The 14,844-nt window shown below is 36.2% G+C and overlaps 1 protein-coding gene across 1 annotated transcript; it reads left to right on the forward strand.

The window, feature by feature from the left end:
• The first annotated feature begins 45 nt into the window (after window positions 1-45).
• Window positions 46-11,109, forward strand: LOC113037880 (synaptosomal-associated protein 25-A-like). The gene is made up of 7 exons (XM_026195211.1): window positions 46-72; window positions 269-310; window positions 2,711-2,759; window positions 5,176-5,293; window positions 8,269-8,388; window positions 8,604-8,748; window positions 9,613-11,109. The coding sequence occupies exons 1-7, from the start codon at window positions 46-48 to the stop codon at window positions 9,679-9,681; spliced, it is 570 nt and encodes a 189-aa protein (XP_026050996.1). The 3' UTR covers window positions 9,682-11,109.
• Window positions 11,110-14,844: the final 3,735 nt, after the last annotated feature.

Consider the following 14,844-nt stretch of genomic DNA (forward strand, 5'->3'; position numbering starts at 1 on the left):
AATGAAGTGGTCATACTGGCCTGAGATCTAAAGTTGAAAGGAGAGATGAATGATGTTCTGATGCCTAATGCAGTTTGTTCTTGTACATTTTTCTGTAGAGGCTTAAATATTTTGGTATGTTCGTGCTGTAAAGAACATCCATTGATTATTATCTATTAAAGCGTGTTAAAAATCCTCCCACACACTACAACAGCTTGTGGAGGTTTTTCTCTCTGTCAGTTCCTAATGAATTCTGGTTTTAACATCTTTTTCCTCCCCCCACCAACAGTCACTGGAGAGCACCCGCCGCATGCTGCAGCTTGTGGAAGAGGTAAAAGACACTTTATTATATTTGTGTTAAAATTATTTCTCAGTGTATGCATATGTTCTTTCTTTCTGATCACAAATGTTTAATATATGGCCTGTCATAAGATATTTTTTGAAAGAAATAAACATGCTTATTCAGCGAGGAAGCAATACATTGATAAAACCTGACATTAAAGACTTTTACATTATTATAAAATATTTCTATTTCAAATCAATGTTGTTCTTTTGAACTTTATTTTCATCAAAGAATCCTAAAAAAAAGTACCATGGTTTAAATTGTATTCAATATTAAGCTAATTATATATTTAATCAGATTAGTGAATAAATATTAAGCAGCAATTGTTTATTTTTCAATAATGATAATATAAGAAATGTTTCTTGAGTGCAGAATCAGCATATTTGAATTCTGCCGATTTCTGAAGCATTATGTGACACTGAAGACTGAAGAAATGGCTGCTGAAAATTCAGCTTTGCAATTACAGGAATAAATTACATTTTAAAATATAATAAAATAGAAAACAGTTTAAATACTAATAATATTTCACAATATTACAGTTGATCAAATAAATGTATCCTCAATGAGAATAAAAAAAAAAAATATATATTAAAGCAAAAAATGTAATTCACTAAATTAATGTTGAATTGACAGCCCTAGAAAAATAGATCAATAAATCAACATATCAATACTTGTATTTTATTCTATCTCGAGAGCTTTGGTCTGCAGACAGAGCACAGCACAAACTGGGACTTCTGGCTATCTAGGCTAGACGGGTTGCGGGTGTTAAAGAGAAAAAGAGAAGAGAGGTGTGTATATCTGCGTGGAAGAACTGTGATGAAGTCTCAAAATATCTCAAGGTCATATCGATAATCGCAGCCCATATCTCTGCAAAGAGCACCTCCCCATGACCATTACTGGCAGATCAGGGAAGTGATAGTCGCCTCTGAGTTGAAAAAATAGACAAGTCGCCTGAGGCTAAGGCTGACAGACTGATGGACAGAAGAAAACTAGAAAGGGAGGGTAAACATAGATCAAGAGTAATTTGTCACTGCTGACACAATCGATCTAAGATACTACTTATGTCAGCCCATACCACCCTTTTCATGTTGTAAGCTAGACTAATCCAATGTTCTCGGCACTTATAGACGATCAGCAGTATTCCTGCGTTAGGCCAAAAGGGAGGTATATCACATGTCATTATTTATAACAGAAGCATTGAGTTTGTTCCAGGCCTTTATTGCTGCGTGAAAATTCAGCAGTTTATGGCACAAACAAATTAATCCCCACGGATCCATTTAGGGCACATTGTGATCCCATCCGGAATGAGCGGGGTGCTGCTTCATGTCCTGCTGATTTATGCACCACCGAGCCTTACGATTATCCCAAATATCAATATCCCGTTCCCCTCAAAGTGCTGAAGCTTGCACTTCCTGAAATATGTCACTGCTGCCTGTTATGTTTTCAAACTCTAGGAAAACAGCACAGCAAATTTACTTCGCTCATCATTAGGTTTATGAAAAGTCATGTTTTTAAGAAGTGGATGAGATCTATGATTGCCAGTGACCAAATAATATCATTGCTCAAAGATATTATAGACTAGAACAGTGAGAGCTGATTTATAATGCAGACCTTTTCAGGGCGCTATTAAATAATAAACACGTCATGGATGACATCTATAGTAGAATATGAATTTGGAATCTCGGAGCACATCGGTACTGGCCTTTACGTTCTTGTGCTAATGTCCCCTAATAATTTTTTACAGAGGTTTGGGAGGAGTAAATGTCCTCTGTATGAGTGTAATTCATTTCACAAGCTTTAATGAGGTGAGAGATGATTTGTTGTGATGTTAATGGGCAAACCAAATCATTTCTCAATATCAGAGAAATGAAAACGCATCGCTTGTTCTGTATAGCACCTTCAATGAGATCCCACTATATTTGTTGCATTGCCTAAATATTTGGCTGTACTCCAACACCCATTTATTCTTCTAAAAAAAAAAGTGGGTTCAATTCATTGTTGCCATTTTTCAGCAGAATTTCATTGATTGATTTTATTATTGTTTAAATGTGAATTTCTCAACCCACGAAAGTTCAGAAAAGGCTCTCAATAGATTCTGTCTCACATTAGCACAGAGAGTGCATTTACAAACGATATTGATCAGAGCTGTATGCTCCACAGTAATTAGAGTCTGCTTATTTAGTCTAAGATAAAGGAGGAGAACATTATGCAATTTAAAATGTCACCAGTACAGCCTGAAGGTTTCCCTGTAGACTGCTTCTGGAATGAGCCTTGTATTTTGTGTGCTGAACCTCACCTCTTTTTTTATGTCCTTTATTCTCCACTTTGTTTTCCATGTGTTTCATCCTATTTTCCACGCTTCTTCTCCATGGCTCTCGATGCATATAGAGTAAAGATGCTGGAATCAGGACTTTGGTTATGCTGGATGAGCAGGGAGGTAAGTGTGGATGTATTTTAGATGAGAATTTTCATGCATTCTTGGCACATAAAAAAATATAATATTGTATATGTCTGTTAGCTTTACATGTAAAATTAAAATGTTTAAAAATAATTTTGTATTAATAAGCAACTATAGTACATATCATAAATTGATTTTTAGCTTCATCTCTGATTTTGTTCTTCTTCAGTTAATTCCACTGATTAATGCATAAAGCAATTAAAGTCATGTTATGTAATTATGATTTCCTCTGCTGTTTCTGAAGTAACTCTAAATCTTTCACCTTTTACTAACACGTTTCCTCTTTTATAATTTTTCTCTCTCTCGATATACTGTATTACTAAAAACAGGACTGGCCACTGTAACTGTCCATTAAATGCTTGCTTTTAAAACAAGTTTACTGTTCAGTTTAAAAAGTAGTTGCCATCACATTCGTTTTTTAGGTAAGCAGCTTGTAACAATAAACTTTCAAGAAAACAAATAAAGCAACGATCGATTTAGCTGGTAATGACAAATGATACTGTTTCCCATAAACTGCACTAATACTCTTTTGTATAATCCCTGGCACAATGCTAATATCATTAAAAAATATATATTTCAATACATAAAAAAGTTAAAGTGGGCCATCAAATATAAATCGACGAGGCTCTAAACAGCTTGCTCCCACTTTAAAAGCACACGTTAACTTGTTTGGCTTAGTGTAATTAAAAAAATGACATAATTGGCCTTGCTTTAAGTATTAACTTCTTATAAGCCTCTGATTGGCTCTTGTGTGTGAGGGCCCCCCCTGTCTGCAGCCAGTAATTAGTCTTTTCATAAGAGGAATGAGATCTCACTCCCTCATCCCCTCAAACTGAGGCCTAAAGCTTATTTAAACGAATCTCTCAGCCCAGAGGTGACACTAAGCTAGGCTGTTATCAAGGAATGAGGTATACCAAAAGTTCAATTCCTTGTTTTAAATGAAAATTTATAGAATTTTCATTAATCGTCTTTAGGTTAATTTGCTTTGCCTAAATGGAAGGACCTTGAAAAGCCAGGGATTAAACAAAAGTAACTGATGTGGTAGGCTTGTTTCCCTCTTGAACCATTCCCTGTTTGCCTCTCTTTCCCTTGACTGATACCTTCACTAAACCTCTTAACAATATGGAACACACCCTGTCTGCACAATAAACACGCCAGACTGCATCACAACGGGTCACCCAGCACCTCAGTCATATCATCCTCGAACCACACAAAGACAAACAAACCATAAGCCGCACCCTCTCCCATTGTACCGAGGGGAAAAAGAGGCTGTCAGCTTCCAGCAAATGAGTCGGTGAACTACAGCCACAAAGCCTTGAGAGAGATCAGGGCAGTGTTTTATTTTGCCCCAAGGTCTAATTAAAGAGACACTGTTGCACTCCTGCAGTGGCCCTTATGGGAGAGTCTGTCTGCTGTTGGCCGCCAGGACCAAAATCAAGCTAGAACTGCCTGTGTCCACTGTGACTTCATCCACCTGATGAAGTTTTCCAAGTGTTAAATGTGAAAGTCAATGTGAATTGCTATTTGCAATTCATTTTACTTGCAAGATGTGATTGATTTTAAGTGACAAAGGATATTAATGAGAAAAAATGTTGCACGGGGCTTGATTTTATTTATTGGCACTACATACCAGAAATGAATTTGAAAAATGTCAATTTAAAAACGTCAAAATTACTGGTTAACATTATTCAATAGCCTGTGCGGCCTCAGTGATGTCAGCAGAAGTTAAAAGTTATTAAAAATACACTTTTTTTTTTTTTTTTTTAATTCATGGACAGGTGAATCGTTCACAGTGAGACCAGAAACAAGCATTACGTGAATCGGTTCCAATTTGATTTCATGTTGACTTTGATGCATCTCTAAATAAATAAAGGAGGAAGTCTTGCCATTTGAACTCTTTTTTTTTTTTTGCATACAGTATGTAGGTTCACTCTAATGCATGCGTCCCCTCTAGATGCATTGAGCAATATCGCATCCAGTTCATCAGTGCTCATTTTTCATATTTTCCTGTAAAACAAGAGCCAGTGAATTCATTCCACTGCTGTCATCCCTTTGTCCTGACCAGAACAACTCGATCGTGTTGAAGATGGCATGAACCATATCAACCAAGACATGAAGGAGGCCGAGAAAAATTTAAAAGATTTAGGGAAATGCTGTGGCCTTTTCATATGTCCGTGTAACAAGTAGGTACTGACCATGTGGCAGAAGGTTCTTACGTATGTGGTGGCGTCCGTTTTTTTTCCCCCTTATTTTTAAGTTTCCTTTTGTCACAGTGACTGTCTGAAGTTTTGTCTTCTCTTCTTTGTCCTCTCTTTCCTCTTTCTTTCCTCCCTCCTTTATTTTCCTGACACCTGCTCTCGTTCTGTGGGGGATAAATTACTTGTTGTTTAATCAGAGCAACTGGAACGCATCGAGGAGGGAATGGACCAAATCAATAAGGACATGAAGGATGCAGAAAAGAATTTGAACGATCTAGGAAAATTCTGTGGTCTTTGTTCCTGTCCATGTAACAAGTAGGTGCTGCTTGCCTGCCTGCCTTCCTGCCTGCCTGTCTAAAAATAAATCTTACTGAGGGGCCTGTATCCCTATAGTCAGGCATGCACAGGGTGGCTTGCCATGTTCACTAACGTTACCCATGATCCTTAACACAGAAAGTGAGCATAAGGCATGGTCACACATGCTCACAGACGTACAGCAGCCAAATTGCTTTTGATAGACAGTTTATCTATGAAATATATGAATATAAGGCATGCTGCACAACCCAACATCACCCTTCTTTTAAAATCAAGGTATTAATAAATGTTAAACCAACTTAAACTGCATGGATGTGCCAAAGTTGAGATAAGTCACTAAATGTAGTCCAATACATGTTCATTAAAAAAACTTAAAGAAAAGTCAGTTATAGCCTACATCATATATTTTTGACCAACTTAAGTATTTTATTTGATAAATTATTGTTACTATCCAGCCATAACTTAATAGATTAGTGAACATAACTCATACTTGACGCACTAATAATTTTAAAATTAAGACTTTAAATTATGCCAATTTTATAACGAATTAACATAATAAATGGTGTTTTGGTGCTAATTAATGTGTGAGATCGCAACTGCCGCAAACGCTTAGCTTCTTATTCTAACATTAATTATAAGACGAATTATACTAATTATAAGATGAAAACATAAATGAACAGGATACAATAAAAAGATATAGTAAAGCTTACTGAAATGCACCACCTGTCATGCTGTCTGTGTTTTAACTGTGAAGAAACATAAATAAAACAAAAAAACAATTCAGACGATTTTAGATTAATATCTAGAAAAAATAACGAAAAGTGTTGTCTCTAAAATCTGCAATCAATTTTTAAAGTGCTCTATATTTGATCTAAACTGTTATTTAATTTGTGTTTGATGTATAAATCTTATAATTAAAATTAAATTAAATAAAACATTTTTATTTTTTTGTAATAGCTAGAGGAAATTTTTGTAATGACAGCCACCATTTGAATGATTACAAATCGTCAACAATTTATATCAAACGCTTAATTCAGCGCATAAAACAAAAAAATGTTTCTTGGTCAAAACGACTCAAAATGACAGAGCAACTCACACACACAAGATTATATATATATATATATATATATATATATTATATATATATATATATATATATATATATATATATATATTTAAATGTATCTGCTTGAAAATGTACATGCATAGGCCTATACTAGCTTTTTTACATTTTTTACAACTTTGAAAGCACATCCATCAATGCTGCCTGTATGACTGCAATAGCATGTCCCTGAATGCCAAATGCATGCTCATGCATCTTTTGCTAATTGCTGTTATTTGTTAAAGATGAATAATGCGCAGTAACAATACTGATGACCGACTCCTACTGAAAGTCCTTCAGATGATCTAACATTTTCAAGCCTGTCTCATTCATGTTGACAGGTATAGTTTGGCAAAGAACAGGACACACAGTCAAGTCTATAGCCGCAGTACAGTAGAGAGAGCCAATGCTTTTGCTGGTTCCCCAAGGGGAGCAGACGAGATCTAGGTCAGACAGAGAAAGATAGAGTGCAGATATTCAGTTTTTTGTGTTACAGCCTGTTATAAAATCCAAGACTGATGCAGAGGCGCAAATGAACCTATGCACTTAGGGAGGTTGAATTTTGGGTCAGTCAGGTTTTCACATTAAACTTAGTTAATAGTTTTAACAAAATTACAGTCACTTTTTTATATAAAGTTATTATTTTAAAATCAATGTAATTTTCAGTAGATTATTGACTATCTGAAAGAAAAGGGAAAGTAATTTAACTATTCTAGGTTCTAATTTTCAATATTTTAGGAATTGTTTGCCAGTTTGAGTATTAACTGCTCCTTCACATTAGATAAAGCTCAACATGCTGTTTAGAGAGAGAATGGAGGCAAGGCAGCCGGGGGAATTGTAGCTTTAGTCCGCATCTATAAATAATACTGCAGTGGGAAGCTTGGCCATCTCTCTTTAGATAAATCAAGAAATATTAGAACTAAAATCTATATCAGCAACCCACAGCCAGAACAACAGCTGATGAATAACTGCCTTGCTCATGCTAAATATTCAGTCTTTATCATTTATAAATTAGGTTTAAGATTTTCCTGACACAATTAGAATGAATTCAAGGCTGGCATATTGACAGACTATTAAATAAAATTGTTTGCAGTGGCAATTACAATGTTGCTTTCAATCTTACATTTCATTAGTGTTATTCTGTACCTCACTCCTGGCCTCTAAATGATCACAGTACCCCACTGATATGTCTACAACAATAAATAGTAATAATCTATAATAGGTTGTTTCCATGTTTGATAAGATTGCATATGTTTTGGATAATTACAGTGTAAAAGAGGCTATAATTACCAAATAATTGATAGTTTAATTCATTTGTGGTTCTGGGTTAATAATCTCAGAGCATTACAGGTCTGTCATTGTCTTTCCTACATGATAATATTCATATTTGAGAGTCATAAACAAGGTGAGAGGTGGCCAATGAAAGGGCAAGATAGGATGTGGTTCTCTTCCTCTAGTTTCTTTTCTGTTGAAGTTATTTACACTTGTCTCCACTGATGTGGCAGTCCTGTTACTCTGTGTTGTCTGTTGCCAAGGCCTGTGCTCTTTGTTATTTGTCATCATTTGAGAGGGGTGACAGCTCATGTTCCATGGGGCGGCCAGAGGTGACCTCGGAGTCCCATTTTTCTTTGTTTGGAAATGGCTGTATTTACATGCCCCATTTTTAGAAAGCTATGTGTCTCAGCACATGTATGTTGTACATGTATGTTATATTACAAAATGTATGTTAATTTATAAAAGCCCCTTGAGAATGAGCCCATCCCTGTTATGCTTGCCTGGTAATCCATGTTTGTCGTTGATCTGTGAACACACTGCTGCTGATATGGAAGTGTGCGGTTACCCTAGCACTCACGCTTCCCCCGACTCTGTGCAGAATGAAGAGCGGTGGCAGCAAGGCCTGGGGAAATAACCAGGACGGAGTGGTTGCAAGCCAGCCCGCCCGTGTGGTGGATGAGCGCGAACAGATGGCTATCAGCGGAGGCTTCATCCGCAGGTGAGAGGCCCCGGATTCCAGGACGCTCTGTCCAGAGGGTTAGCTGGATAAGAGAGAGGTTTGATCGTGTAGCCAAAAGATTAAATAAACGTACGTTCAAATAAAAAGCTTAAGAGGTCAAATGTATAGATAGGCTATGTGTAAGTAGTCAGATTTGAGAAATTATTGGCGTTTGTGGATTGAAATTGACGTTGTGCTGTGCTTGTGGCATGCAGGGTAACAGATGACGCCAGGGAAAATGAGATGGATGAGAACTTAGAGCAGGTGGGAGGCATCATTGGTAACCTGCGCCACATGGCCCTCGATATGGGCAACGAGATTGACACCCAGAACCGCCAGATCGACAGGATCATGGAGAAGGTATGGACTGAATCTCAAGCCAGATTCCCCTGGTGGATTTCCCAATGATCAATCACACAATCCTAAATCCTGTAAAAAAAAAAAGAAAAAAAAGAAAGAAAGAAAGAAAAGTGCGGTTTTACAACTCACTTAAACAAATTAAGAGTTGAAATGAATATCTGTTTGCAACCCATTTGAATTCATAACATAAGTCATTGGGAATGAATAGATATTTATTAATATTACTAAATATTATAAATCATACAAATATTCATTTTTATATAAACATATATTACTTTAATTAAGAAGACAACATGAACCAATAATACAAATGTTCATTAATGAATTAAACAGGGGGCTGATTTGATTTTATTGTCACTTCAAAAATGAAGTCACTTCCAAAACATGAATAAATGGTAATAACTAAATTGATCAATTATACAATCTATTATTTTGATTAAAGGAATAAAAAGACAAAGATTTGAATTCTTTGAAACATGCATCGATAATAAGAATGTTCATTAATAAATTAAAAGTCAGTTTTTATTTCATGTCGACTTTAAAAATAAAACTACATACTGTATGCATGCATGTTATTTTCATATTATCGAGATACTATTGTAGTTCTTGTTAGTTTTTTTTTGTTTAGTACATCAAGTTAAACTAAATGAAAATGAGAAATGTTGCCTTGTTAACTAGCTGAAATAAAATATGAAAGTGACAATAAGTAACAAATTGTTATTTGTAGTTTAATATAATATTTTTGTAGTTTACTATAATAACCCTGATATACATTTTTAACTATATATATATTGAAACTCCATATAATGGCTTGATTGTAATGAAAACAGTGTCGCTAATAAAGCACTGTTTGAACTATTTCAGGCTGATTCCAACAAGACCAGGATTGATGAAGCCAACCAGAGGGCCACAAAGATGCTCGGCAGTGGCTAAGCCTCTGGTCTGCCTGCTTTTACCAGCCGTGCAGTTTGTCAAAAGGCAATGCGCTTATCATGGTATTTACCTTCTAGGTTTGCACACATGCACATATCACCCGGCCCTCATTGTAAATGTCGTTCTATGTATCGTCTGTCAGCTTTTTCAATGATTGTCCTCGTAAAATGATTTCTTATACTCTGTATCATTCTTTCCAAAGGTTGTATATAGTGCTGACTCGATGGCTCTTGCTCACTTGTGAAGTTTTTATTCTCCTTATTGCCTGTATACATATATGCATGTATGTATACATATATCCACTTTTATGTGTATACATATAGCCTATGTGTATATATATATATATAAAACAAATTTTTGCTGGAGGAATTATATAGGAATGCTATACAAGCTGTCTTTCCTTTTCAATATATCTCAGTATCGTCTTGGTTAAACTGTGTCACACCACTCAGCTACTGTCATGCTCCTTATTTTGATGTTGTCATGACAATGAAGAATGGGAAAAAAGATTTTGCAAATGATATTAATACATCAAGCACTCACAATCAATGTCCTTGGTTCATATCTCTCATCACGACCATAATCAGTTACTGTTTAGACAATGTGCAACTAGATTCTGTAGCTGTAGTAGTAAAAACATTGCATTCCAAGTGTTGTGAATTGTGCGTTATGCATGACAAATGGTAGATCTTAGCGTCTTATAAATAAAACTTGTTTTAAAAAGATGACAAAAAAAAAACGGGGGAAAAAAAAATCATGGCAGTAGCAAAATTGACAAAAGCATGCTCAGTATTAGGACACAGTGGAACGTTCCATATTACTGCAAGTTTGCAATAGTGCCACCATTTCAGTCGATATATATTTACAGACTGTGACCTTTGTTGTAAAATAATGCAAAAGTGATGGGAATGAAACAAGGCTGGTGGGGTGGTCCTGCAAAAATGACTTGTTTTCTAAAATGAATTTGCAGTTTGGTGTAGAAAATGATGTTCTGAAAGCTGGGGACTGGTTGTTCACTGTATCATAGGTTTTGGACGCTCTGAAAAAAAGAAATAAATCATTTGCAATGTAAAGCAAAGGCGCATATTTCTGAGAGACCTTACTTTTATAAGAAGACTGTATCCTGTTAGTTTACTTTCCCCGTGTGGTTTGTTATTGGTAAAAAATTATAATAATCCATAACAAAAAGAAAAAAAAAAGTTTTTTTGTTGCTACTGTCCTTAGAGCTATGCACACCAAATCACTAAGATGTTGAATAATTATTATAAGAAGTCGAATAAATACCTTACCTGAATGACACATAGGTTAAACTGTGAGATTGATGTCCTCAACGCATGTAATATTAAAACTCCCTCTGTATCCTGTCAGTCTGTGAAGTGGTTGACATTTTGTAGCTAGCTGAATTGATTAAAAGTAATAAACCCCTAATCGCTGTGGGTTTTCATTATTGTCTCAAGCTAAATCTCACTGTCGCTTGACAGAGCTGCATTGTGGGACAAGAACAGCAGTGCTGAATGAGCCGAGCCTGAATCTTACAGTTAGAAGTCAGCATGTGTTCTCTGGGAATCAAACTCTGGTTCCTTGGTGTTGTTAGTCTCATGCTTTACCAGTTGAGCTATTGAAGTACCATTTCACATATTAGTCATTTTATAAAGGTTATGCATATCTGATTTGTCAAAACGACACTGAATGGTATTAAACATCACAAACGAGTAATTTCAGACAAGGTCCCTTTAAAGAAATCCACTCTCTACCAGGCCATACAAGATGTAGATGAGTTTCTTCAAAACAGCAAATAAAAACATCACAATGATTCACAAGTAATCCACATGCCTTCGGTCCGTCAATTAATGGCTTGTGAAATGAAAAGTTGCATGTTTGTAAGAAACTAATTGATCAATAAGACCTTTTTAACTTCAAACTGATTCAAACTGTTTCCAGCTAAATTATGAATCCTCTATCCATCTCATCTGAATCAGGAGAGAGATATGCACAGATCAAGCACTGTTTGCAAGGAGAAACAATGTGAGAAGACAACAGAGATGGACTTTTTCACTGGAGGATGTGTTTTTATGGATAATGGTATTTTGTTAGGCATAAGGCATAAGTTAATATGCCTTAATGATAGATAGTTTCTTACAAACATACAGCTCATGAAAATATTCGGTGGACTGGAGTCAAATGTATTACTTGTGGATTATTTTGATGTTTTTATCAGCTGTTTGGATTCCTATTCTGATGGCACCCATTCACTTCAGACGACACATTAGTGAGCAAGTAATGTAACACTATTTTGTCTGAATCTGTTCCATGAAGAAACAAATCCATCTGCATCTTGAATGGAGGGTAAGTAAATGTTCATTTTTGGGAGAAATTTTCTTTCAAGACAGCTCAGCGACTATCTTGGTAACAGCCCCAAGGCTGCTGTTATAATAGTCTTGCATAATAGATTTCCATACCTGTAGTTAATATGGTTTCTCCCATTCCTTTTTCTATAGTCTCTGTTTCAGCTCACCACCTTGAATGTCCCTGTTCTGGTTAGAAAAGGTTATTAATAAGGAAGAATTTGCTGCTGAGATTGAATAATCAAGACACATCAGCCTAATTTAGTTCCATTAGCCAAGAACAACAAAACAAGCTAATGCTTAGCGCAACCAGCAAGAGGTCTAAAGTTTACCCCAAAACTTCTTCAGAAGCCTTAAAGAGCTTAATAAATCACTGATGCTGTCACACTGTATTCTAAAAACACTAATACATGCTTGATAAACACTGAGGTACATCGCAAGCTTATGAAGTGCACATAAAAAAGAAAGAAGGAATGTGGCAGAAATTTAGAGCTAATTAGAAATCGTCTCATACAAAAGATAAAAAAGGGTACACTATATATGAGATTTTTGAAAAGGTTTAACATTATACATCTAAACATTGGAGCTAACAGCATGCAAGCTCAGGTCTCTTGTATTGTCACACACTTTCTGTATTAAACGCTTGGAAAAGGTGTTGCAATATCAGGCAACACTGAGCTACATTAAATATTCATTGCCATAAAAATATCCACACTGCAGGCATGGAAAAGCTGGGCAGACTCTGTTTACCCACCATTTTTAAAGTTAAGTCATCTCACAGAAAAGAAAAAAAGAGATTACAGTAATGGAATATGAAGATTAGATGTTGTACATGTTGTTTGTCTAAATAATGGTTTTCTATAGGCTAGTGTGTTTTTAAGCAAACCTGCATCTGTTGAATGATCCTATATACAGTATATACAGGGTGTGTGTGTGTGTGTGTGTGTGTGTGTGTGTGATAATGCCAGTTATGTTGGCAGCGATAAGTGCAGTGTGTGTCACGCTTTATTTTGAATGTGAACCGACAGACGTGTGAGACAGGGAATGGTGTGTTTTCCTCAGTGAAATCCAGCCCTTCAGGTTGATAAAATGGAGTGCTGAGCTGCATTCCCTCCTGAGGAAAAACAAATGTGATTTTCTCTCATTCTGGCCTTGTGTGTGGGGCTGGCTGATGAACGAGGTGCTGTAGTGTGCTTTTCTGCTGACCCAGAGGTAATTAAAGATTCTGGAGATTTACGATGAAGATGCAACCTCTCTCAGACAAAAGACTAACCTGAGACACAAAATATCTTTAAAGAGTGGCTATTTGTTGTGTCTATCTATCTATCTATCTATCTATCTATCTATCTATCTATCTATCTATCTATCTATCTATCTATCTATCTATCTATCTATCCATGTGTATGTATGTATATTATATTTATTAAAATACAAATTATTGATCACCAAATCAGGATATTAAAATTTGTGAAAGATAATGTGACACTTAAGACTGGAGTGCGGATGCTGTTGAAAAATCAGTTTTCATTACAAGACTAAAGTACAGAAAATGGTTATTATAAAATGGTAAAACTACCACAAAAAAAAAAAAAATACATTTGAAAAATATTATCAGCCACAAACCTTTGAATGTGCATTTACAGAATCTTAATATTTACTGACAGAATTTATCAGAATAAATATCTAAATCTGCTGACATTTGATTTATTTACAATAATAATTACTGTACAATTTTCACTCATAAATTGCCTGTAAAAAATTACAAAGAGATGGTAAGCCACATATTAAATCTAACTTTACATTTTAAGGTTTATAAACACTATTTACTTTTAAAACATTCCGTAAAATAATGTTTTATTTAAGTTTGAAAAATATTTTCCTCACAGTGTACCCATAAACTTTTCCTTCAAAGTAGTTTAAACTGCTCAGTCTGTCCTCCCGCTGTTTATGTCCCACTGAACCAGCACGTTCTCTTGCTGTCACATTAAGTCCAAACGTCACGCCTTCGAAGTCACTCTCTCTGAATTTCACATCCTCTCCTCATATACCACCTCAACCCCTTTGCTTTCACATCTCCACCCTCCATGTCTCACTTTCTCCACACCTTCATCACCCCTCCCCCTCTCTCTCCTCCTCCTGTAGCTGTAAGTGATGCTGCATAGTGCTCTAGCGCTCTTCCCCCGCCCGATGTCCTGCAACCGCAAAACAAGCCCACTATTAAGTAGTCAGCAGAGTCCAAATCATACAGCAAATCCTGCACTTCCGCCCCAGCGCTCACAGCAACACATTAGCACGGCTTCACCGGATCTGTCCAGATCTTTGACACGTTCCTGTGGCAAGCCGAGAAAGATCACACACAGCCCTAACCCTCTGAGATTACACGTGCGGCCGTTTAATGCGATCCTCCAGACTACCGCCTGTGCTTCTCAGGAGGGGTGGAGGAGGGAGGACTGAGATGGAGGGTGATGTTTGGGCAAAATGAACGCACAAGGGAGGGCGTCTTACATAATGCTTTGTGGTAGATTCTGAGTACCAGGCACTTTAAAACATGGCAAGAGAAACAATGTTCCTCTAGAGAACTGGAATGAGGGAGGAGAGGAGGAAGGAGACAGAAAGAGAAAGACAGAGTACTGAAGAAGACTGATAAGGGTTTTATGTACAATGTGCAAAAATCTCACATTTTTGTGTGAACTATCCCTTTAAGGTATACTCTTTTCCACAAGGTTTGTAATGACTTTTTGGCTAACAATAGCCAGTGCTGACATCTTCCTTCAGTAAATGACACATCTTTCCCTTGGGAAGTGACACAAACATGACA

This window comes from Carassius auratus, chromosome 20 (genome assembly GCF_003368295.1).
Source record: "Carassius auratus strain Wakin chromosome 20, ASM336829v1, whole genome shotgun sequence".
In the NCBI taxonomy this organism is placed as follows: Eukaryota; Metazoa; Chordata; class Actinopteri; order Cypriniformes; family Cyprinidae; genus Carassius; species Carassius auratus.

Bases quoted from the DNA above. Each gene is read 5' to 3' on its own strand.
- LOC113037880 (XM_026195211.1), top strand. From the start codon at position 46: ATGAATGATGTTCTGATGCCTAATGCA. The intron at 311-2,710 runs GTAAAAGACACT...CGATGCATATAG, and splicing joins TGCTGCAGCTTGTGGAAGAG to AGTAAAGATGCTGGAATCAG. The intron at 8,749-9,612 runs GTATGGACTGAA...GAACTATTTCAG, and splicing joins TCGACAGGATCATGGAGAAG to GCTGATTCCAACAAGACCAG.